The 26245-nt window shown below is 40.3% G+C and overlaps 2 protein-coding genes across 2 annotated transcripts; both read left to right on the top strand.

The window, feature by feature from the left end:
* Positions 1-752: 752 nt before the first annotated feature.
* Positions 753-5499, top strand: tank (TRAF family member-associated NFKB activator). The gene is made up of 8 exons (XM_020089797.2): positions 753-931; positions 1712-1853; positions 2144-2255; positions 2398-2468; positions 3255-3313; positions 3409-3527; positions 4045-4442; positions 5052-5499. Exons 2-8 carry the CDS (start codon positions 1755-1757, stop codon positions 5220-5222), a joined length of 1029 nt encoding a protein of 342 aa, XP_019945356.2. The 5' UTR covers positions 753-931; positions 1712-1754; the 3' UTR covers positions 5223-5499.
* A 1848-nt stretch (positions 5500-7347) lies between these two features.
* On the top strand, positions 7348-24861 carry tbr1b (T-box brain transcription factor 1b). The gene is made up of 6 exons (XM_020089812.2): positions 7348-21337; positions 21571-21725; positions 21883-22004; positions 22282-22440; positions 22748-22809; positions 23346-24861. Exons 1-6 carry the CDS (start codon positions 20646-20648, stop codon positions 24187-24189), a joined length of 2034 nt encoding a protein of 677 aa, XP_019945371.2. The 5' UTR covers positions 7348-20645; the 3' UTR covers positions 24190-24861.
* The last annotated feature ends 1384 nt before the right edge of the window (positions 24862-26245 follow it).

The raw sequence follows: 26245 nt of genomic DNA, 5'->3' as shown, positions 1-26245 counted from the left end.
TTAAAAATAGATAAAACCTACAATGCATTAGTCTGTCTCTCTCAATGATTTGCAATTTTTCTGTCAATCTAAATATTTTGTAAGGTACAGTAAATGAAGATGTAGTATTTCATTCATGAAAAAAGCTAAAAAAAAATGTTGGCCAAAAAAGGATTTAGTGGTATTTTGTGGTCAGAGTATTTTCAGTGGCAGATTCAATGTGCTGATGTTGCTGTTAGTTTTTAACAACCTATAGTTACTTATTACTATATATTTCAATGCAAAGTATTGCATGTATAGTTGGTATTACTTACTGATTTTTTTGACTGTGCCCTTTGTTGCTGCAACACTGCAGATTACCCTCGTTGTGGGGGGTTGTTTTATTTGATCTCAATAAAAACAAGCTCACAACTTCCCCCAGAACTTGCTGAAACTAAAAAGTGATATTTAGTGACTAAAAGAAAATAACAATGTCTGGGAATGAAAATGAGCAGATTGCAGCAGCTCAGGTTTGGTGACAGTTTTTCACACACACACACACACACACACACACACACACACACACACACACACACACACACACACACACACACACACACACACTGCACAGTTTGCAGACGCGTAGGTTGGAAGAACCCTCAACCAGCTCACCGCCCAGCGCCGCTCTCGATGCTGCGCGCTGATTGGCTGAGCTGGGTTGAAGGCGGAAGTCCACAGCGCGGGGGGATTCCCCGAGGGAAGTTCCCAACTCAACTGGGCTATGTAAAACACACACACACACACTCACACACTCACACACACACACTCACACATACACACGCACACACACACACGCACACACACTCTCTCTCTCAGCCATATCCTCTGCTGCTGCTCAGACAACTTTTGAAGACGCTGCGGTGGAGTGAAAACAACTCATTTGGACTTTTTCGAGCTGGTAACTCGGATGAAGGTAAGAGGAGAGACGCCGGGGCTGAGCCGGGTTGAGGAGTTTCTAGCCGGCAGCTTTATCCGCCACCGGTTGAATGAGCTAAAGCTAACCATTCACTTACACTGTAGAAAATACGGAACTATGGGGCTTGGAGTTTTACAAGGTGCCTCAGCAATGTGTCCTGGTGGAGTTCAGTGTCACTGCTCAGGCCATTTTACAAACTCCTTGACTTGGCTCCTGCTGTGTAAACATTCAGTGTTGCTATGACATGTATCATGAGGATCGAGCGGTAATTACTGACGAGCAGCTCTGGTATGAGCTCCTGCTTGTTTTGCACCACATCCACACTTCCATGTTCACTGTCGCTGCTGTAGATGTGGTGCAAACGTTGTCTGAACATCACAACAGATCGAAATGTAACAACTGCCCTGGCCAGTAGCTTTAGATCTGTTGTGCAAGGTTTTTGCAAATGCATTGGGCAACTTCTTTACGCTCATTTACATCTTCCAAGGCCTGTGTTGTTGAAATGTCAATGTGCTTTTGCATGCAATGGAACTTCATTTCTTCTTCTTTTTTTCGGTATTCAGCAGATATTAGGAAGTGTTATCACCCAGTGTTGGCTCACAGAAATCAACACGATACTTTGACTTTTATTTGTTTTAAGAATTTGACTAATGTGGTGCAAAGATGCAAGAAAACCAGCAAAAAGATTCACACAGTTTCTCAAAAAATTGCTCTCATAAAAATTGTAAACAAATTGTTTCAGATTTCAAAAAAAATATTTTGTGGTTTCACTCTCAGGGCTCATGTCTACTGTGTTCGTGATGATTGTGGAGCACACGGCATGGAAAGGAACATTGGAGACCAGCTCAACAAAGCTTTTGAAGCTTATCGCCAGGTCTCCATCGAAAAGGACAATGCTAAAAAAGAGCTGCAGAAAATGGTAATTTAAGGAGAAATACTTTTCCCAGTTGTGTGTAAATTCAGCCAAACATTAGCAGTTTGGGTGAAGTGATTCGCCACAGAGCAGCTTGCACTGTTTCCTGAAAAAGTCTTTGTTTGTCACTCACTGAAAGTGAGTTTGCACGTTTGAGTTTTGTCTAATGGTAAATAGAAATAAATTGGTTTTAATTATAACATCTGTAGATGAAAATGTGTCACTTTCTAATGTATTGGCCTCAACCTGATTTCATTTATTGGTGCTAAAAAATAACAGAAATTACATTTTTACAGACTGACTATTACGAGGGATACACTCAAACACTTCAGAAGCAGATAGAGGACCAGCAGCAGTTGATTATAAAACTTCAAGCTAAGTTGACAGCAACAAGGCAACCATCAGCAGGTTAGTGAGCCTTATCAGACCATCTCCCTGCTCATATTTCAATGAGATCATTTACTCCCGCATCACATCTGATTCTTTTATTGAACAAGATTGGCATAACTGACCCTGAATTTGTTCATTGTCACTGTTTTGAATTCTTAAGGAGAAATGAAATGTGAGCCCTGCAACCATCTCCTCGATGGGGCCAGTGCCTATAGGATAAAACAGTACCCGGTATGTTTGCCGTCCTATACTGAGCTTTTTCTGTGTCTATACTGTGGGAAAATGTCTGAATGATGACTCCAAAACAGGTTTTTCTTCATTCTTACAGTTGAAAATACACATAAGCATATATACACAGCTTCCTCTCGCACACAAACACACACTCTGTTCGTACTTTTGCTTGATGTTGCTGCACTTGTGTTTACGAGAGAGGAACTCATTAGGTTAGATGGTGAATATAGCATTAATTATCAGGCTTGAAAGAGAGTTTGACCTCATGCAATTGATACTATCTGATTTTTTGCACTGTAACATCTGAGCTTCATCTTTTAAGTTACTTTGTCTTTTTTCTTAGTACCTCGGTGTAAGATAGATCCACTAACATTTATTCCTAGTGCCGCTCCAAAGCAGTTTACATATTACATACACTTTATGATAGTTGAGGGAACTTCTGTCCTTGTTCAGGCAAGCGGCAGTTGAGAAGGGAATGCCCTTTGAGTTTTTCATGCTTCCTTTTAAATGTTTAAATGTGACCAAAGTTTGCACTGCTGCTGTAACAGGATCCATCCTCTTATTTACACCACACAAGGTGTATCCACTTTTACTTCACCAGATGGTGCTAGAGGATAATATCACTGCACAGTTGAGCAGCTTGAGCTTTACTGTTCATTATTTAACTGGCAAGGAAACATTTTTCACGAGTAAATAAATCTTAATAAACCTGCAGATGTGTTAGCAATATGTCCGTGGATATTTTGTGGTAATGATTTCTATAAATGCAATATGCCTTTTTTTCAGGAGAATATGGGCTCTGTTGCTCTTTCTTCTAAATTACCAGTCAACAGCAACCTTGACTAGTATGTGTCAGCTTCTTCTTTACTTTTTTTAAATCATAGAAAGTACAGGTCAAGACTGGATTTTTTTTCTAACTCTTTATTTATTTATTTGTCAGCAAGGACATGCTGGATGTATTTGAAGTAATTCAAGGGAAATTTCGGCAGATTCGGTCTCTCACACAAAGACAAAAAGATCACCTGAAAAGATTCCACGGAGGAAGTGATGCATCAAATGGTAATGATAATATTCTTCAAATACATGATCAAGAATTTTATGCAAACCTCAGTATTTTTTGTTCCATTACTTAAAATACATTGTGTTGAATTGAAATAGATGTTTAATGTCAAATCAACCTATGCTATATTAGTTTTAGTGTTGTTCCTTAAAATTATTATACAGCAGCACCTTAACTAAGACTGTACTTGAGCGCCTCATTGTCCTTTCAAACTATTACCAGCCATCTCTGTAGAACATTGCATGGATAAACAATTAACACACAATTTGATTTGATGATTCAATGTAATGCCTAAAGCTGGCTATGGGCACAGGATATATGATCTTTAATATAACATTTATATTTCAATAAATTTAACGTGAAAGGTCTGTACATATTCAGAAGACTAGTGTGACATGTATTTTATGTCTCTGAAGCTTCACTGACAAGCTGAAATGTCCTTAAAGCCAGAACTGAAACGCTTCAACATGTTGACTGAGATAGAAAAATGTCAAATCTTTTCCTGCCGTCTGATAGATCAGCAGTTCTCCATGCCCATCCAGTGCACAGACCGTACAGCAGAGGCAGGGAGACCCTTCCCCTCAGTGCTCACATCAGCAGTGGATATCCCACCCCCGCCCACGTCTCTAGCGTCCCGCGGCACCAGCCCTGAGGACCGAGACTTAGTAGACTCTCTCACCAAACTTAGAGTCAAATTCCCGCCCTCTGCAGACAGTGAATATGACTTCCTGAACAGTGCCCCAGACAGACACATTGGTCTCACCATGCCTCTGAAGCCACCGCTCAGTGATGTCCCCTCCGCAATGACAGAGGAGGAGCCCGTGGAACTGCCCATGCCTTTTGTCTACCCTACGTCCCCCTCCCACTCAACATCATCTTCGCTCTCCCAGGAGAGTGTGCGGGGACCCCAGCAGGTGAGAATCACAGGAGAAGGTCTGAGAAAACTAGTAGCAAATTATCAGTTTATGATTGGTCTTTGCTAATGGAGGAGTGAAACGGTGTGAAGTCCCCCCCCAAAAAACTCCCCTCTGGGTTTTTAACTTGAAATGTAATACTGTGTAATGTGTGCTGATTCTTTCTTTTTTTTTTTTTTTTAACTCAAGCTCTGATGCTCTGGTTATATTTGGCATCTTTGCTGAAAAGTGTGAGCCAGATAGAAGCACAACACAGTGTCTGAATTTTATTTGCTGATGTGTATAAATGCCCAATAAAAATTGTGAATGACATTCAGCAAGCTTTAGAAGTTGGTCCAGTTTTTCATGATAAGATTATTTCCCTGGATTTATCAACATGGACATTTAGAATAGAAATTATGGTTCTGATAGCTTGGATGAACACATAAATAGTAAGGCCCTTTGCCTTTAGTGTTTCTGAGTGTTTGTGCAGCCTTTTGGATTGACAGAGGACATTAAAGCAACAGATACTTCAGCTTGAGGGCCAAGTGGTCCAGCATGAATTTAATATAAGGATTGTTTAGAGCATGAATAATATATTGTTTTTGTTTGGTTCGTCCTGCTCTGCAGCCTCTCTGGAGCCCTGAGCTGTGTGATGCAGTTGACGTGGGGACAGAGCTGGCGACGCCTCAGAGCAGCAGTCCTGATAAATGCGCTTTCTGCAACGCTGTGGTTCCGCAGGACCAAATGAACAGCCACCTCTACTCGCATTTCTCTCATAAGAGTGAAGACGACAATTGACAGTGTAAGCAGACTGACGGGCTGAGGCCTTTACTCCTTCAAAGACTTTACTGTACTCATGGTCTGCCTGACTGCCAGGAAGTACACGCGCTGTGCTGGATTTGAAAAGACACTGCAATAGGATTTGAATCCATTTATTTAATATTGAAGAATTGAATGGTACACTTCTTTACCCATTATATTTTTTTAATATCTTGCTGAGATTTTACTAAAGCAAGTGATGATGATGCATAATATGGTCTATATGAGCAAATAAAACCGACATTTACTCTTGCAACATTTTTATCATTTGAATCGTTTCCAACATGTGAACAGAAAACATCACAAGACATTCTATCTGTGAACAAGACATCAGGTGGAGAATGTATGTATCTATTTACTTTCTTGTACAAATGAATATATATATTTTTTTTTCTAAAACAAATTGCATCAAAAATACAACATTTTCTTATAGAGAGACAATAATTATTTTTGTGAAAATTTGAAAATATGACAGTTCTGCCCTCTCTTTATATTGGCATCATATCTACAGAACAACCATATGTCATGAATTAGACATGCCAACAATATGCATCAAATCACTCAATCCGGCGGTGATTAGCGCTATTTTCACATGTTTCCTATTGTTCCTCTGAGTCGTACACCAGCATAATTTGAAGCATCTGTAAGTTGTTATTGGTGCAGAGTTGAACAATTATTTATAACTTTGAAATAAGTTTAAAAGTTAGCATGCCACATGCTTATTAAAATGATCAACACAGATGGCATTAGGCACAGGCTCAGTATTCAATTAGTTGCCCAATTACCTTGCTGTTTATATAGTGATGGTTTTTCCTGATGCAAAATTCTAATGTATTATATTCTAGCAGTTTTACATTTTTACTCAAATTATGTTCTAAATATTTTTATAACAAGACACTCTAGGTGTTCCTTATAATTACATTATATTACATTATAGGATAGAATTTATTAAGCATGAAAATGTATGAGAAATACACAAACAATTAGTAGTTCAGTGAAGCAATGACCAGTGAAATACAGTTTATCATAATTTGGAAACAGAACAGATGATGTGTCAGTCACTGTCTGTTCCCTGTGTGAAAAACATTTTTTACAGTATGTGTACAGCAATCATTTGACTAAACCCTTCTACACGGCAGCTTAGCCTTTTATTTCTGTAGTATTTATTCACACCTCTGCCAACAATTGCAGTGATTTTCACCGTTCAGTGTGAAGATGTTTAAAGAAATGGGGACGCTGTGAGTGTTGAACACTTGGTTGTGCGGCGAGGACCTCGCAGCCCTTCAGCTATGGGCTGGTAACACTTGTGCTGGGGTAGATGAGCTGGTGTGAAGTCTGCAAACAACCTTTTTTTTCCCCCTTTACATGTATAAGGCATCATAACTAATTTAAAAAAAATCAAACAAGGCTTATTAGACCGATTGATTTGTTATTTCAGCCTCAACTTAGTGTTGAGCATTTCACTGTTTCATAAATTACTCAGGAGGGTGTAAAAAAAATATGATGTTGTAATTTATTTTTATATTTCCAATTTATGAGTCACTGAAAATAGAAGAGCATTACTCAAACTCACTGTATCGTCTACAAAAGTAAAAAACTGATCCAACATGCCATTTGGCTTAATTGCAAAGGTGAATATTACATATATATTTAATCTAGTGTGCTACACATCATATGCAAACCACACCATTTTATTTTTTATTTCACATCACATCATGGATACTGAGGGGAGAATTTAGTCTGATTCTTTTGGCAAGTACATATCCCTAATGATGCTTTCTGGTTAATCTGTGAACAATGTGAACATTGTGCAACCTGCAAGCTTTTCTCTCTGGGATCATGAACAGCTGCTTGCTCATAATTATGTTGTCATTCATTGTTATTTGGAAGAGGAAACTCATAGTGACAGCTAGGATTTTTTTTTACGTATCTGCACTCTGTATTTTCTTGCTTGTGCAGTTTTAAGAAAACTCTGCTTTACCTCAGAGTCGTTGCAATTGCAGTCATTTCCAGTAAAATAACAGATATGTGTGTCATCCCTCTCTTTGGGACATTTTCTTTTAGATTTGAAATAGATTTAAGAGCTGTAAAAAAAAAAAAATGAAAGAAGACCAAAAAAAAGAGAGGGATATGGATTGAGATGGTGAAGTAGCAGGCTGATTACAAGGTGTCAAAATTGCCAGGAGCAAGAAGGTGAAAGCAATCAGGGGTGAGAAGAGTGCAGCATTCGTGAGGGGCAACTAATTATCCATCTCATTTGTAGAGAGAAGCATTTGAGGCAGCTCTAGCCCACTGAATGGTGACAGATTGGTGCGGAGGAGAGGGGAGGTGTTAGAACAATGGAGCCCAGCTCACCATCATTACTGCATGCTAATAAGCAGTGTTTCTGCACCACCAGTCGGTGCTGCAGAGAGTTCGGGGAGATGGGAAGTCACTGGCTTTAGGGGACCACAGCTATTTCAAAGGAGAGATGAGAGAGGGGGGGTACGTGGGGGAACTGAGGCACGTAATAGCTGTTGGCACTCCACCACTGCTTTTTTCAGCTTGGAGGTTATCGTATGCACAGACTGATCTCTGTGGCCTATGCTTTCAGCTTGTGTTTGTGAAGTGAGCTGATTGTACTGGAGTGTTTTTAAGTAGAATGAGTGGAATAATGGGTCACTGTATGATGTACTGCAAAATATACATGTGGTAATTTCATGAAAAAGTTTTAATAAGAATAGAAGAACTTGAAAGTTACTGCCTGAAAAGGCAGAAACTTTATTACATTAGATATCCAACTATGTGATCTAAATCTATTTATTAGAAGCTGTAATTAGTACTGACTTGACACCATTCGATACAATTACTATTTTTCTTCTGATGCTTTTAATGTAATTTTGTTTATATTTTTTGCAGACATATTTTATGAGGTTGCAAAGCAGGAAAATATTTATTTATCAAATTGAATTCAAGCTATATGGTTATAATAATACATCTAGGTGAATTCAAAGTGGTCAAAAATTATGCAGTTGTCCTTTAATTTGGCTGTCTTTGTTAATATAATGGTTATATAGCAGTACCTATATTTTCATAACTGACATTTTTACAATATATTTACAAACAGTACATTCACAAAATATTCAGCCCGCTTCATATCATTTTTCCATCTGCAATCTGCACTCAGTCACTCATAGTGACAAAGAGGAATTTTTTTTGAACGTGAAAAACTAATGCAAAAATAATCTGATGCTTTGCTATGTCATTTGAAATTTAGCTCAGCCACGTCTCATTTGTCTTGATCGATTGATTGGACATGAAAGACAAACACCTCTCTACATCAGGTCTGGCTGCTGATAGTGTACGTCAGATCAAAAGCATCCATTACGTCGAAAGAATTGCCGGCAGAGCTCAGAGACAGGGCTGTATCTTTGGGCACTGGCTTCTCTGATTCTTGAATGGAAGATGTTTAGAGCAGCCAGAAATCCTCTGATAACAGGACGCCCCACCAAACTGAGTGGCCTGGGTAGAGCCTTAAGGTGACCGTTGGATTGACGGTCAGAGCTCCTGTGTGGAGAAGGGAGGACCATCAGACTGTGGGAAATAAGATCCTCAGGACTGATGAACAGAAGTGACCCTAAACACACAGTCCAAGAACAGGAGTGGCTCAGGAGACAACTATGAAGTCCCTTGGGTGGCCCATGCTGAACCCTGGTTTGAACCCAATCAAACATCTCTATGGAGACGTAAAAATGTCTGTGCACTGATAGTGCCCATCCAACCTGACAGAGCTTGAGAGGCTCCGCTGAGAACAATGGAAGAATATTTTCAAACTCAGGTGTACAAAGTAGTGTGCATGCAAACCCAAGAAGACGCTTCATCCAAACAGCAAAAGGTCTGAATACTTATGTTAATGCAAAACTTTCTGATATGTTGTTCTTGCTTTGTCAGTATTTCAGTATCTTCTGTTCAGTGTGGATTAACACATTTTAAATGTGGTTTAGACAAAAGTCAAAAGTGAAGGGGTTTGAATATTTTATGAAACTATAGTAAATAGTTTTTGTATTCACATCGGCATCACATCTCTGTGAACTTACTTTCCTGATATTTACTGATTTCAAGCATCACAATATAATAATAATAGTAATAGTAGTAATAGTAATTAAAATATGTAAATTCCATGAAACAAACCTTCATAACAAACAAACATATCCCTTTTCTTATTGGCATAATTAATTATTTCCCACTATTACTCCTCGAAATGTTATATTTTGATTTATTCAAACAATGTTTATAAGATTACGCCACTGCCAAGAACACAAGCAGGGGAAAAAATTGTTGTTAAAGGGTTTAATCAAATGGAAAACAAAACAGAGAGATAGCAAGTGGATTAAGGTCACCTGGCTAGAATGCCCTCTCCACAGCAATGTCATTTAGATAATTAACAAGTTAGGAGGGAAGCATATTCAACTGTCTGTGCATTGGTCACCGTTGGCATGAGAGACTGCCAACTCTCATGGCGTCGCGAGCTGAGAGTATCACCTCACAGTTTTCTTGCCATGCGTTGGGCTCCGGCGTGCTCTCTGTGCAGAAGTGGCGCCGTTGACTTTGTGTGTTCGATTAAATGTGTTGAAGCCGTCGCTGCCTGTGCGCGCAAAGTCTCCGAGCAGCCCCGCACCGTTGTGTTCGTTTCAGTGCTGGTCTGAGAGCCCCTGATTTCTGGAGCAGAGATTTGGCAGTCACAGCAAGTGATGACAGAGGCAGTGGTGAGATCGCACCCGGAACCCCAGAGGAGGCTTACATTTCAGGCGGATGAGAGACTTGGTTCAATACACAGAACACAAAAGCACTGATCAGTGGAGCTCGTTGGTGCCATTGTTCTAAAATTCAAAGACTACTTTTACATGGGGAGGGTTGCACATGTTTAAACTACTGAACTTTTCTAAGTCGCTTGGCTATGAATTAAAAAATTGCAGGATTGAAAAAGTCTGGCTCTCAAACATGTGCCATCCTCCTGTTCTTGTATTGTCACGGTTAAATCAGTGTCGGGTTTTTTTTTCCTCTTGACACATGGGGGTGGGATTGAGCATGGGGGATGTTTGTGGAGCAGCGTCTCGCAATTCAAGGGTTAAGGCAGCATGAAAGAATCCATTCTCGGTTTAATGACCTAGCCTCGCCGGGCGAGGACGACAGGGAACGTACTCTTGACTTGTACTGAATTTGCCAATTAACACCTCCAATAACAGGCTGCCTCTGAACATCACCAATGTAGAGAGAGGAGGAGCATCAACTCCCATGCACTTTGTTTTTCAGCCTCTGATCCTATAATGATAAGGTCTGTGATTTCTTCATGCGCTGCAAATTATAATATTTTTGCCTTATACACAGTTTTATTGGATATGAATTGTACGAGCTGTGCAGTGGCTGACGATCATCTGGCAGTGATGTTGGGAATACTTAATTTTCCCATGTGCCGCATGCTTGAATCCTCAGTTAGTGGAGGGTCTATTTTTTGCACACAGCCATATGGCCATGTGCAGCTTCAGTTAGACACATGGCTGGTAACTAAGACACACTGTGCTTGATTGGCTTTGTCCCTTCTTATTGTCATAGATCTAAAAATCCAAAACAATCCTTCAATCCTTGATAGTTACATCCGAAAAGATCTGCGCCTTCAAATAAGGCCCCCGTTCTAGTCACCCCTCCGGTTTCACACATGCTTATCAGACTCCCAAACAACACCTAGCACAGGTGTGAATTTCAAAATCCCCAGTGAAAATCACAGTGGGTCCTCTTGTATTGTCTTCAGAGTCCTCTTGCATACAGCAGTGGTTTTTTTGCATCGGGGCCGGCGAAGCTGCTGGCGAACAGAAACTGCAGAAACACCTTTGGCTAAGTGTAAGGTGGACAGCCTTGCACCAAATGTGCTTAATGACTGAAAAAAAAAAATATCGCCACCCAGACCTAATTGAAAAAAGTGCTTAAGTGTACAGTAGCCGAATATTGCCCAGTACAATCACACCATAACACGGTAGTTTCACAATTCATTAGCAGGTACTAAAACAATACACAATAATTGAAAGATGGCTACATAATTGATAGCAGTTCACACCACAGGGAAAGTGCAGCGATCCATCTAATGATAGTAAAGTGCAGTGGGGTAGGACACAGACGATAACACTTGAGGCGCGAGCTGTGTCCAATAGTGACGACAAAGGCCTCATCTTAGCACTTTGTCAACATAACAGATACAAACACTTGTGAAGATATTAGTCACATTCATGTCAGCATGAAGTGAAGAGATTCACCATGTACTCTACGTCCTCAGGGTTTGCAGATCGCGGCTGTTTTTACCCTCACGCTGACCACCGCTGCAGAAGAATACAAACCTTTTTCTTTTCCCTGAGAGGCTACATTCAAATCAATTCATTAATGCAGTGTTAAGAAACCATCTGGCTTGGTTGGAGCTGAAAGTCCTCCTGACTGACACCTCATAGAATTAGTGGGAGGACAGCTTCATTTATTAGTGTATTCTGCTCAGCTCAGACTACCCCGCCGTCTCATCTCACGGCGCTCAGTGCTCGGATATGAAACCGAAGAGTGTTTCGCAAGCGCCGTCTACCTCGAGCTCCGTCTACCTCGAGCTCCGTCTACCTCGAGCTCCGTCTACCTCCAGCCTTTGTTGCAGAATTAAAACAGATTCAGCATATCGGGGTTGTTGTTTAGTTGTCTTAGATAGTGAGATATAACACTTTTTGTGTTCTCTTTGTGGAAGCTGTGAAAATGGCACGCCATATGTAATACACTTGCTTGCAGTCGGTCTTGCCAATTCCCCCAAGATCAGTCATTCCTGTGCCAATGCTCACACTCTCCCTTTGTCCTTGTGGTTTGATTAAGCCCGTTGGATTGGACGTGTTTGTTTCTGATGTTGTTTAGTTGTTGATTTGATATCACTTGCAGTCCAGTTTAAATAACCATTTGAACCAGAACATACGTGTTCAGAAGTACCTCCAAGCTTCTGAGGGGAAAAAACCAAACCCTGAACTAAAGTCACAGCAAATTCTGAGACAGATATACATAAAGCAAAGCATATTCCTGTTATGTTTTTTCTCCCGTCTTCTAATTCAGCACAAAACAAATTGGCTGCACATTTTGTTCACACCTTGTGCAACCTGGGGATAGTGAGCGCTATTCTCCCTCGTCATACCTGTGACAACAACCTGCAAAGTGCTCCCAATGCCCTAATCTGCAGGGTAGAGACCCACCGCTGCCGCCACTGCAGCTTGTAGATGTTGTTTTCTTCCTGAGCTTCATGTCCCTGTGTTATTTTTTTTTTCTAGATTTACACACCCACCAGAATCACACAAGGTAAAAGAGAATATGCGATATGTCTCGCAAGCTACCAATTTTTTTTCTCCTCTCAAAAAACATGCTCTCTTTCGGCAGAAAGCAATAAAGGCACACGGATGGTGTTTGATTTAGAAATGGCAGTCGGACCATGATTTAAGCATCAACAGATGGCTGATAGATTGGTTTAAATGAGTAACACCACTGCCTGCTTTAGAGTTGGCTCAAGTAGTAGAGTAGTGTACTACTGTCTGATCATATCTCCTTGTGTGAATGATGATGTCACCGTGATAGATGCTACTCAAGTGGGATCCGACCTGCTCAGTGATGCCTGTAGAGACCAGCTCTGGGAGATCCCCGTCTGGTTGCATTATTCAACAATGCTCCTTTACGTCTCCCAGGGAAAAAGGGACTGTTGAATATTTGAAAGATAGATTTGATTTTTTATTTAAAGTGTATATATGTGGATGGTGAAAAAAAAGGAGAAAAAAAAGAAAAGAAATAGAAATAGTGCCAGTCAGTGCAGCCTGGATGGTCACCAAGGCAACTTGCCGAGTTTTTCTAACCGATCTACGGGACTTCTTGGCCGTCTCACTGGGGGACGTTTTGGAAAAGTGGGCTTCTTCGAGTACCTTTTGACTGCAACATCGGGCTGAGAGATCATTGATCATTTTAGTCCCATAGCTAATTATCGGTACCACTTACTTGAATTTGATCATGCCTTTTTGCATAAAGCTTTTTAGTGCCACGTTTAGCGAGCAATCCAGATGCTACACCTTTCGTTACATCTTGCAAAGCATTTCAAAAGCTGAAGATCACTTTGCAAGAAAAAGGAAAAAAAAAAGACTACAATTTAAAAATAGGTAAAAGGTTCCAAGTCTCCTCTGGAATCTGGAGCTGTTTTGTTAAATCGAATGAATCAATATTTCAGCCGGAACATAAGAAAGGAAATCTGCTCATTGACAACATACCAGACATTGGGCGAGACCATGATAGCCTATTTTCAAAACGGCAGTGTAAAAAAAAAAAAAAAAAAAAAAAAAAAATGGCTGCAGAACCACTGCTCAGACCTTGACGAGCCAAGCGGAGTATTGATCCATCTGGCTCTGGAGACACTGTCGCGTCACCTTTGCATTTAAGTGTTATCTTGTCTGCTTCAAATGATCTAGCTGTCAGATCTGGAGAAAGCTGCTCCGCGTGATGTTGCTTTGTCTCTAATGTCCAGCTGTTGCAACAACAGTCGCTACTGGCAACATGTTTATGTCCAGCGTATAGATGGAGTTCAATCTGCTGATATCTAATTATCAAGGTATATAGTCTACTCCTGTTTACTTAAGTGTATTTGCAGAATACCATTAAATTCCACAGTGTGCGTGACAGTTTCAGTCACTTCTCGTCTCCTCCCGTACTTGGTGTCACCCACTCCCTCGGATAATTAAAAAGACAACTTACAATGAACGTTAGCGGGCACTCCATAGCAGCACAAACTAAGTGCTAATGACTTCAAAATTGATCCCTCCTTTACAGCAGAAGACGTAAATGATAGTTTAAAGGGTGAGAATCCAGCCTCGTGGTGAAAGGGCACAAACTCTTTCAACCAAGGTGTAGTTTAACAGGGTGAAAATTTGAAACAAATTCACTCCCTGTTAATGCAGCCTCCCCCCAACATGATAAAAACCCACTCATTTGCATTTACAGCACTTACTTTCATGATTTCACTCACTTCCACTATAAACATTTTACTCTTCTTTCTTTTTCTCACAGGAGTCGGTGTATGGAGTCCAATATTTTATTTAGAATCTTGTTTTTTTTTATTAAAGAGTGGATCAGTTCTGAGATGCTGCAGGCCGGGGGATCTGCAGGCAGCAGTAGGACATCGGGCAGTGGTTCATACTTGTTGGAGCACACTAGTGAAACTGTGAAGATGGATGCTTTCTTGATTATATGGTACAGTGTGTATTTCTCATCTCTCTAATCAATGTGAAACCCCTTATATTTCTTCATCGGCTCCAGCATCGGCAAAGTTTCTGAAAAAAACAAACCGGTTTCCACATGTTTGTTTGTGACAGCCTCGATGTGAGGGACGCAGACATAAATCATGTCACTTTTTATTTTTCCCTCTCAACTCAGAACATGGTTCTCTTCCCCATAGAATTCAGAGCTGATCATTAACCTTTCTTTTTTTTAAGTTCCTTCCCTTGCCTGGTCACATTTCCTCTCTATTTGGATCCTGGCCCCATATGCCACTTTCCTATTTCCTGCCTGCAGACAGCAGGGAGTAGCTCTATTATCACCTTCCTAGAGCTGTCTTTGAATGTGAGAGGCAATTCCATTTCACTCAGCCATGGGGAGGAGGAGGAGTAGCAGGGAATAAAAACACATACACCATAGAGCAGAGAGAAATTGGTTTAGGGTTACTTCTTATAATCGAATGTAAGACTATTTTGTTTTTCTGTACGTAGTCTTATGAGAGTTAAGAACCATGTCTTTCAAAGGTGCAGGCTTTTGTAGAATGGTTCCAAATCAGAGCAAAGGTTAAGTGCTGCGTATCATGTCTGGTTGTTGTGTGAACATTTTTATCGTCATTTAGAAGTAATCTTTTGAAATATTAACATCCCTAAAGCAGTTTTATTATAGTCCTGTGAAGCTGTGCTAAACATATCAAAAGACGTCTCGAATGCTTTCACTTGCATGTGTGCTCTGTCCATTTTGCAGCATTTTACTCTGTTATTTTTGGGTTTCCCTGAGTCTTATTGCAGCTTTTACCAGCGTCTCTCGTTCCTTGGAATGGTAGGACTCTTGACAATATTGCTCCTGGATAAATTAAACATGAGTTATGTAGAGTGATAATCTGTGGGCCTCTCTTTTCACACTGCATTCCCAATGAGCTGCGTGTTGGCCTGGTGTTGTTGCCTGTGATTTTAATGAAGATTATTCTTGTAACACGACAGTCGCCTGTTTGCTCCTGTTCTCCCCAAAATATTGCTGATCCTCAAACAGAATTTTCTTCTCTTTTCAAGGGATTTGTGCAGGATTCAGGCTTTATTAAAAGTGTTTCCTTTACAGGTGAATCCCTGATTTATTATGGTTATACATAAAGATATTTAGATAGCAGATCTTGAAGAGAACACGTTTATAAATTGTTGTTTTTTAGATTAAACACTCATCATCGTGTCAACCTAGTTATCGATTAAACAATACGCCAGCAGACACAGCTGTGACTTGGTAATTGGTGCTTATTTTCATCCTGTCTAAGCAACATAGACTCGCGTCAAAAAAGGCAAAGGTTTGGTTGCTGGACGGCAGCCTTGTGTTTTCTATTGTTCGGGTTAAGGCTGATGGTGCCTGAGAAACCTCCTAGGATCCTCAGAGGAGTAAGCGCACACTTCATGGCACGGCCACTCTTAAAATGGAACTGATGTTTTATAAATAATTTGAAAGTTACAAACATCAGCCTCACAATCACAGCGACCCAATGATATTCATTTGGCATAAGTCAGTTTCATTTCTGTAAGCTTTTCATCAGAAGTGGCTTAAAAAGTGGAGTTAGTCTGAATTTTTCATGCTGCGGGCATGCTGGGGACATTGGCCATGTTCTTCACTCGCAGACGTCTGACAGTGCATGGCAGCAGAAATAACAAAATGGTCACAAACCCCACTGCACTCGGTTGGGTCACACAGGCCTCTTTAATATTTAAAGGGACTAGCAACAAACCAAACAGTTGATAACAGGTCAGTAGCAGGTGATAAAAGAAGTTTTCATAGAGACATTAGCCTCTCCACTAACTTTGCGATTCCTGACATTATATCCTCACCATTTGCTAAGCCAAATAATACACATCAGAGGGCACGGAGAAGACTCCCAGGGATTGTGGTACCTCAATTATTGCTATATTTTACATGTGTTACCTTTCTCTAGAATTGGTAAGAGATGAAATTCACACATCTATAATTATTCATCACTTTAACATACCATCATGTGTATGCACGTAATTTTAGTGTTTGTAAAGGGAGAGAGAGGGAGCTCAGCTGAGCAGTGTGGATACCTCATGGCTCATTTCCCCATGGAGTTGTACTATGATTTCCATTGGAGTGTGTTAATTATCATGCTGTCACTGCCCTGTGATGTAGAAACAACTGACAGTGACAGAAAGACTGAAGTTAAAAATAACTTAACAAAACAATGTGTTTCTTCCTAATTGAAGAGGTATGGTGAATAAATGGATTGAATATGAAACGGCAAAAGTGAATGCACATCTAATAAATGGTAATAAAAATAACTGAGAACTAACTACTAACAATACACTTGTAAAAAAAAGTCTGTTTATATTTGATTCTCTTATTAAAATTGATATAAAAAGTCATAAATCATGTGAAAACATTGTAAATGTGTTAATAAGAAAGCAATGGGAATGACAGACTTAAATGAGTAAATCCTGTGGAGGTAAATTCTACCTTTCTTGAATAATGGCTTGAACAAAGATAGAATTTTATTCCAAATAAATAAGCACTTGTATAAATATTTCTTTTGGGTGAACAGTCCCTTTGGTGCCGTCTCTGGACAGCAGCCGTGTCCCTTGTACTTTCCACCAAACGTCATAATCACCTGTCCTGAGGTTAATTTGCTGTGAGCTTTGTGGTGAAGACTCACAGCTACAGGTCTGGTCTGACCCTTAAAGGCCATCAATAATGAGCAGGTGTAGGAGTGCACTTCTGCGTTAGACGCGTGTCTCTGTGTGTCCAGGGAGGACGGCTAATAAGGTTTTAAAAGCCACAACTGTCCACTCCGCCCCTTAGCAGGCCTCCAGCTGTCTTCTCTGTCAGAGAGCGCCCCGATTGCCTCTGACAGAGCAGATCACTGATGGCAGGAAACCACAGGGGGCGATAGTTATGTTAGCATAACACAAAGCACCACCAAACTTCATCAGATTAGCCCTGCTGGGTAATTAAAGACTTAGGGTAAACACAGGGTTTTGTCTTTTTTTTTAAATTAAAGGAGCGAGAAAGGGGGACGAAATGCTTCACTTTGATTTATTGATGGAAATTGCAATGTGACGTCTGGCAAACAACATATAAATAACTTAAAGGCCATCTTAAATGCATTCCCATGAAATTTTTAGTGCCGCTGTAATATAAGCCACTACCTGTCATGAATCCCAAATAACCTTGGCTCCATCCTCTTAGTTCAGCCCAGTGTGCCTCATTCCTTATTACTGGCCTGACAAGGAAATGTTTACCCATCCGACAAGAGACAAGCCATTTCATAGTCGGAAAAAAGCAATTTCACCTGACTGGAGTGGCACACTATGTCCCCCATATCCTTGCTGGCTATAATTTTGTTGTCATTTTGTGTGCTGTGATCATATCATTGAAGTGACAGTGCTGGGCATTAGGTAAAGTCCCTAAGCTGGTGCTCACTTTCAGGCTTTTTCTCTCCTTGTCATTCACATTGATTAGATTAGACCCAGGTGGCAAGCAGGTTCCTATGGCACAACAATAAAAACGTGATACAGTGGTTGGAAAACAACATTTTATTGGCTGAATTTAACATTATTAACCTCTTTCAGGTTTTTTGATATATAAAATTATATTTTGTTGTATTTTTACAGATCTATGGTGGATATTTCTAATAGTGATCTAATAGAGAAGAAGTACTTATTTGGCTTATGATCATTTTTTTTTACATTCATCTATACACACAATAAAAAGTATAATTATTTGGGAGTAGACGTAGCATTAATGGAGTTCATAGGGAGCCAGTGCATTAAGCTCAGCTGGCCGATGGGGTGTTTGTGCACAAGGCAGAGGGCAGGGATCCTAACCTGCATTATACTATCACCACAGGGGACAGGGCTGGTCATGGGCATAACAAATCAGCCCCCTCCTCGGTCGGTTATGCCCATTATAGCTGACTGAGCCAATAGAAAGTAAGGACACAAGTGTTGTAAACAGGCACCGTAAATTGCACCAAGGAGAACAGACTGAGTTTCTGCTCGGGTGATTCAACAATTGGTTTCTTCAGGGCGGGGAGAAGAAAAAAAAAAAAACTCAAGCCCATTTTGCTTATTAAAGATCAGTGTTGGAAGTGAACCATAATCCTGTAATGAGCAGAGCGGAGAGTGACCTCTTTTGCTTGGGCTCAGACAAGCCTGTGCTTGTATGTTTCACAGGAATAGATTGCTGGGCCCTATAGCCCCACTGTAATGACCCCTCTTGTTAGCTGCAGAGAATCATGGCTGTTCATTAGACACATACAGGCTGCATGGTGCGGCTGTAGCCACTGGTGAAAAACAGGCCTGGAGCCAGTTTTTGTCTTAACCTGGTCTGGCTTAGATTGTTCAATACAATAGGAAAGGTTACTCTGGGAAGTGGCAATGATCCATTTTGGATGCTGTACTTGATGTTGTACCAGACTCCTTTAATTCTAGATAATAATAATAATCCTTAAAACTTTATTTATGATAAGATAAACTTTATCGATCCCACGCTGGAGAAATTCAGTTGTTTCCGCAGCAGAAAGTCAGAATGACAATAGAACATGTGGTTGTATAAAATAGAATAAAACAGAGTAATAGAATACAGAAATAAAGAATATATACAATAGTACACCTTTCACTAAATTTAATTTGAGTAAAGTGATGAAAATGATTACATATATACATACACATATATATAAGAGGTGAATTTCACAATAAGGTAATAATTGGTAATTGATAGACAGAATACAAGTAATGTAGATTTATATAGTGCTTTTAACAATTCTTAAAGGCACGTTTCATAGTTTAAAAAACAGAGAAAGCAATGCACTGAGTCACTTTAACATGCAGTCATTCGACACTTTCACAACTACTTTCAAATTCCATCAACATCACGTTATTAGGTTAGCTTTTTATTTTCAACATGTTTAAGAATTAAAAATATCAATATGCAAAAAAAGGAAGGCATCAAAGAAGTAGACTTTAACAGCAAATGTTGAACATCAGTCAATCACCATCATCATCATCATCATCATCATCATCATCATCATCACCATCCTTCCTTCCATATTAGGACTTTGTGTAGCCAATAAAAGGCAATAATTAAATTATGGGATGGGGTTTTCTTATTTGCTCATTTAAACTGATGAACAACACAGTTATACTTCTGCTGACATTATGATTGGTCATTTTAAAATTATTATACTATGAATATCTACGTTGCAAAATATCTTTTCCCCCCCGCAAAATCTCACCATAACCAGTCAGACCTAAAGTGAGTTTTAATATGTTACCTTGATTTATTTCTAAATTTAAAAAGGGGATGTAAATTGTATCAAAATAACTTAAAGGCAACAGTCCCAGACATATATTTTCCTAAAGATTTTTCCTTGACTTTCTGTGAGCCGCGTTTGTCGCAGCAGAGCCCTGTTATCAGTGCACCGGTTCATAACTTTAGCGCATGAAATATTTACCAGCACTGGGACTCATAAACACATCTTCAGTGGGACGCCATGATTTCACGCTATATCACAAACATTTTAAGGCATCAGATGCACTGCCTGTCATGGCCTGTCATTTTTGGTGTGTTAATAATATATCTTGGCTTCTTGGGCAGACATACTTTGGCACTCATAGCACATGAATAGGTAAATATGGCAGAAAAATAGGTAAATAACACAACTGACAGTAGAAAATAGTCTTTTTATGGATTAGATTTTTTTTCACATTTGTGCTATTTTAGCCTTGTATTTATTATATGGGGGGAAAGTCGGAGTCCATATGTTGTAATCAAATATAGGCCCATGTCACACTATAAACAAATCACTTTGCTCACAGCGCTCCGCATATTGTCCTAATTAAGAGCTGTCTAATTAAATTACAGCCTCGAGTTAACCAATGGCAGAACTTGTTTCATTAGCAAAGCGAGGAGAGTGATGGAGAGAAAATCCTTCCTGATTGCAGGATGGTGTCAATTGGCTAATTTGCTGCCTTTGGTTCCTCAAGTCGTAGAAAGGCGTTTTTCATAGTGCTGGATTAGGAAAGGCGTGCGCAAAAGCCTGTGATATAGGTTGAGCTAATAGTGGTTTCCTATTGAGCCATGCAGGTCGAGAATTGCATCTCGCCAGCGAGTGATCTCTCCAAGAAATTTATGAATGTGGGCAGTGGCTTTTCGAGCTCCGATGGATCAGAGCTCTCGCTTCCGGACCATCCTATTATATCTGCAAGTGACAACCTGGAGAGAAGTTCACCTCTGAAAAAAAACTCTAGGGAGATGACGAATCAGTCAGAGGCAGACAATTTCCCCGACTCCAAGGACGCATCAGGGGACGTCCAGAGGGGCAAACTCTCTCCTGATCTTCACGGAGTCTCTGACATCCGTCATAATTTCGATGGATCTGCAGGAGAAAGGTGCATCTTTTCTCCATCCGCACAACCTCAGCCAGTCTCAGCAGCTCCTAGTGCCATGTTCCCTTACGCGAGCCAGCATGGACCAGCGCATCCGGCTTTTTCTATTGGAAGTCCCAGCCGCTACATGGCCCATCACCCGGTCATAACCAATGGAGCTTACAACAGCCTTCTGACCAACACTTCTCCACAAGGCTATCCGGCAGCGGGCTACCCTTACGCACAGCAGTATGGACACACGTACCAAGGAGGAGCTTTTTACCAGTTCTCCTCGGCGCAAGCGGGACTGGTGCCGGGGAAAGCGCAGGTGTATCTGTGCAACAGGGCCCTGTGGCTGAAGTTTCACAGGCACCAGACAGAGATGATCATCACAAAGCAAGGACGGTGAGTGCGCGCAAAGACGCTCATCTGGCACATACCTGCAGAAACAGTGAATTTTGGGGCTGTACATCACTGTGAGGTCTTTGTTTCCACTGTTTAAATGTATCTCTATTTTCATAAAATCACAGTTTTGTCAGAGAAAAAATAATAACGGATTTGGCATGAGACCAATGCTAACGTGGATTCTGTTTTGGTGCCTTTTTCTCCTAAATTTGTTTTTCCCTTATTTCCCACAGACGAATGTTTCCATTTTTAAGCTTCAACATCTCGGGCCTCGACCCAACTGCTCACTATAATATATTTGTGGATGTAATACTTGCTGATCCAAATCACTGGCGATTCCAAGGAGGAAAGTGGGTGCCATGTGGAAAAGCAGACACAAATGTAATAGGTATCACACTCTTTTAATTATCACATTTACTGCGCAATCAAAAATAAATGAGTTACATTTTAAACAGCTTTAAGTGGTTACATTTTTTTTAAGATATTCCAATAAAAATAGACGATGTATATTCACAACTTTTCTGCTTTTTGTCTTATATTTAAAGGAAATAGAGTTTACATGCACCCGGATTCACCAAATACCGGTGCGCACTGGATGCGTCAAGAAATATCATTTGGGAAGCTAAAGCTTACAAACAACAAAGGTGCTTCAAATAACACGGGACAGGTAATGCAACACTTTATCTAATATTCCAATGACATTTTTTTGCATAATAAACGGCAAATTATTGTAGCCTTGAGATGTTTCGTTTATTTCACTACATTGCCTGATTATTATTATTTTGTTTGTTTGTTTTAATTTCCTATATATTCATTAATGCACCACTTTCAGCGGAACGTTACTTTTATAGCGTTATTATAATAGTAATCAAATGGAGCTGGATGTATTTATTGTGGTATTTCACTCGTCCATCCAAAGTCTAACAGAGTTTCTGAATCTCCAGATGGTGGTTCTCCAGTCTCTCCACAAGTACCAGCCCAGGCTCCATGTGGTAGAAGTGAACGAGGATGGGACAGAGGACACCAGCCAACCGGGACGAGTCCAGACTTTCACCTTCACAGAGACGCAGTTCATCGCCGTTACAGCTTACCAGAATACCGATGTACGACCACGAAGTATCTGCAGAGATATTCCACCTAGACACGACTCTCACACCAGGATCTGTCACAAGATCAACCAAATACAGAGACTGAAATTTGCATGTGTTGAATGTGATTCTTTTGCATTTAAATTCTAAAACAACAGACAACGATGTGGATTTGAATGGAAATCACAAATTATAACAAGGGACACAAACACACACACACACACACACACATGCGCACACATAAACATACACACACACACACTCAATCAATAAAAACATTTATAATCTTGGTCTTCTAATTGATAGATTCTTTTTCCCACAGATTACGCAACTGAAAATTGACCACAATCCGTTTGCTAAAGGATTTCGGGACAACTATGACACGTAAGATTTCTTTTTTTGATTTTGTTACTCACTGCTTCATTTAATTAAATTTCCTACTAAAGATGTCAATTTGTTGTATTAAATTCATTTCTTGTTATTTCGCCAAATATTTAGAGAATCGTTTTCCAAATGGCAGGAAGCTCATGGAATTGATTTGGTATTGACTGCAGCTAAAAGAGGGGATTTTCGTTTAATTGAGGGGAATGTCATGTATTTGACATAAAAAGAAATAATTAATTATTCTTTAAATATCTGTGCTGTTGCAGGATGTTGCTTCGTGTGAGTGCGGCTTGTTTTGCCCCGAAAATGTTTATTTCTGCGCAGTATAATGTATAACTGCTCTTTTTTCTGTAAAATATATTTTGAAAGCTTGAAATGATCTCCCATTCTAAACAAGGCCTTTTCCTCTGATGCTAAATGGGATAATTTGTGAACTGGGGTGACATTTCTTTGATTTTAGATGCGTAACCGGCTCATTACGCACAGCTTCGTGTCTGAATTGTTTCTCTGTTTTTCTTTCTTCCCCATCTTTTCAGTGTCTACACAGGCTGCGACATTGACCGTCTAACTCCATCACCGGGTGACTCTCCGCGTTCACAGATCGTGCCGGGTGCTAGATATGCCATGCCTAGCTCTTTCCTGCAGGACCAATTTGTCAGCACTTATGCCAAATCTCGCTTTCACCCTGGCGTGGGGACTGGTCCTGGCACGGAGCGCAGCGTCCCACTCGGCAACAGCTTGCTATCCCCGCAGCAAAGCGAGGAGCCCACTGTTGCCTCCCACCCGCAGCGATGGTTTGTCACCCCTGCCAACAACCGACTGGACTTTGCCGCCTCGGCATACGACGCCGCCGATTTCGCCGGTAACGCGGCCACCTTGCTGTCCTACGCGGCGGCCGGAGTGAAGGCTCTCCCGCTGCCGACCGCGGGCTGCTCCAACCGACCTCTTGGCTATTACGCAGACCCGTCGGGCTGGGGAGGACGCACGCCGCCGCAGTACTGTGGCGTGAACAGCAAGCCCGGCTCGGTGTTCTCCTGCTGGCCCGCCAACTCCCTCGGCGGCAGGGCGGGCGCCAACTACCTGGCTGAGGAGGGGGACTCCATTACGACGGAGAGGTCGCCCATCGGCGGCTCGGAGGAGGCCAAACCCAAAGACATGACGTCCGAGTCGAGCTGGATAGAGACGCCGTCCTCCATTAAGTCCATCGACTCGAGCGACTCTGGGATCTTTGAACAGGCCAAGAGGAGGAGAATCTCCCCGTCTGCCACCCCGGTGTCAGAGACTGTGTCCCCGCTAAAGTCTGAGCTGCTGGCACCGAGGGAGTGTGAGAAGAACTGCACAAAGGACATTGGTTATTACAGTTTCTATCCTCACAGTTAAAACAAATCTATCTATCTATCTATCTATCTATCTATCTATCTATCTATCTATCTATCTATCTATCTATCTATCTATCATCAACAGGTTAATTCACACAAACGATGACAACAATAGTCATGATAAAAATAAAAGAAGGACTGACACCTCCTCGGTTAATGGCCAAAGTGTAAATTCTTCCACAGCAGACTGTTCAGTACTGGGTGTACTTTCTGTCCACTCTGTAATTAAATAAGTAAAATGTAAATAATGATTCTGGACATTTTGGTGATATAGTTATTGAATGTACACAAAAATAGATTCATAAAGTAGTGTTTGAAAAAAACCCTCTTCTGTTAAGTAGCCTCAACTCTCAGAAGAGAAAAAAGTTATTGATAATCTGTACATGACATGTTCTTGTGTAGCATAAACTGGCATAATAATCCCTGTCAGTAAAAAAACGATGTATTTTGTACTTTATGAAAGCTCGTAGGAAACCAAACGTTTATGATCACTGCTACATCCATGATACACGTTGTTAAAGAAGTTATAAATGTTGGTATTGTAGACTAACGTAGGGTCTTATTTATTCATCCATTCTTTTTAGAATGGTTATTTTTCATATATGCTGTTGTGAATTTTTTCTGTATCTACTGTGACGTGATTTAAACATAATAAACGTTGTTATCATCAGTATGTTATGTTTCATTTGATATCCTTTGTTTAAAATATTTGTAGACGAAGATTAGATATTTTTCTGTTTTTCTTTAAAGGCGTCATGTGGAGCCTTTTTTTCCAGAAATATCAAGACGCCATCAAGGTGCCAATCGATGAGAGGATTACAAATGAAGGTGAGTAAAATGGGAAATATTTTATTCTCAATATTATCACTGAGAAATGATCCAAGTCACATGCTGGAGAAAAATACTCTTCTACACTGTTCCCTCCACACACACGAGGCTCCTATCTCCAAATTGGACACCATGCGTAAACATGTGCCAGACTCTTTTACCTCAGCGTGTGACTTTAATATCCGTCATAATTCAAAACGATTCAAATGAATCAAGTTGTTAAAAATAAAAGAAGAAGTCACCTGACTGAATGCATGTGCCAATATCGTTCTGACTCAAGTAATGCTTTGTGCAGTAACATGTGATTCGAATGACTGGCATTTCCATAGACTATCAATATTGTATTTATATATAATTTATATTTTTTTGTTATATTGTGCACACGACAAAAGGTGTGAAAAAACAGGCATTTTTTTTGTTGGCCAAAGGAAGTTATGAATCAACAGAAAATCAATGTGAGTGAAATTGCGTAAAAGTCGAGAACAGACCCACAGCCACATATCATTTAATATAATATGATTTCAAAGTAAGAGTTCTTCTAAATTATAAGCTAATTGATGGTATGGATCAAATCGTTGCCGATTTAATGAAATACAACCCTATGCCTTTATAATGGCATGATTTGATTGAAAACTGATATCAGACAAACGAAGATAATAATGGCTGCAAATAAATACATGATGCGCAATAAGATCAGTTTTAATTTGAATGTCAGTGTGAGGCAGATGCTCACAGCTGTCAATATAGCGGTGTGTGTGTGTGTGTGTGTGTGTGTGTGTGTGTGTGTGTGTGTGTGTGTGTGTGTGTGTGTGGCCTTCTCAGGGACAAACAGCAGATGGCGATAAATGAATGCAGCTCCTGAAATCAAACCGCTCCTCAGGGCTCTCAGTAAGGTCAGTACAGTTCAGGAGCAGCTAAAATGAGAAATTTGAAACACACACGTTCATTGTCCTTATTATTTTAATCGGGCTACTATTTATTAAAAAGATAACTTCTATACTTCTATTTATGACTCGATTATTGTGCCTTCCTGCGGATTTCCTCTGGACATGGATTGTGATCTACACCAGATGGCGACACTTGACTGTTATTAAAGGAAACCTTACTGGTCACATGCAGGACTGAAAACTGCAGATAAACGTGTTTTCAGGTGGACAGAGATGTAAACACACTCCCTGACTAAAAGTTGATGCTATACAGAGAAAGAGCAATCTGAATTCACTTACTTG

Source organism: Paralichthys olivaceus, chromosome 10 (genome assembly GCF_024713975.1).
Source record: "Paralichthys olivaceus isolate ysfri-2021 chromosome 10, ASM2471397v2, whole genome shotgun sequence".
Classification (NCBI taxonomy): domain Eukaryota; kingdom Metazoa; phylum Chordata; class Actinopteri; order Pleuronectiformes; family Paralichthyidae; genus Paralichthys; species Paralichthys olivaceus.
This window is presented reverse-complemented; position numbering and strand designations above follow the sequence as displayed.

Excerpts from the sequence above, each read along its gene's own strand:
- tank (XM_020089797.2), top strand. The coding sequence starts at position 1,755 with ATGGAAAGGAACATTGGAGACCAGCTCAACAAAGCTTTTGAAGCTTAT. Across the intron at positions 1,854-2,143 it reads AAAAAGAGCTGCAGAAAATG|ACTGACTATTACGAGGGATA; the intron begins GTAATTTAAGGA and ends ACATTTTTACAG. Across the intron at positions 4,443-5,051 it reads GTGTGCGGGGACCCCAGCAG|CCTCTCTGGAGCCCTGAGCT; the intron begins GTGAGAATCACA and ends CCTGCTCTGCAG.
- tbr1b (XM_020089812.2), top strand. The coding sequence starts at position 20,646 with ATGCAGGTCGAGAATTGCATCTCGCCAGCGAGTGATCTCTCCAAGAAA. Across the intron at positions 21,338-21,570 it reads ATCATCACAAAGCAAGGACG|ACGAATGTTTCCATTTTTAA; the intron begins GTGAGTGCGCGC and ends TATTTCCCACAG. Across the intron at positions 22,441-22,747 it reads CAGCTTACCAGAATACCGAT|ATTACGCAACTGAAAATTGA; the intron begins GTACGACCACGA and ends TTTTTCCCACAG.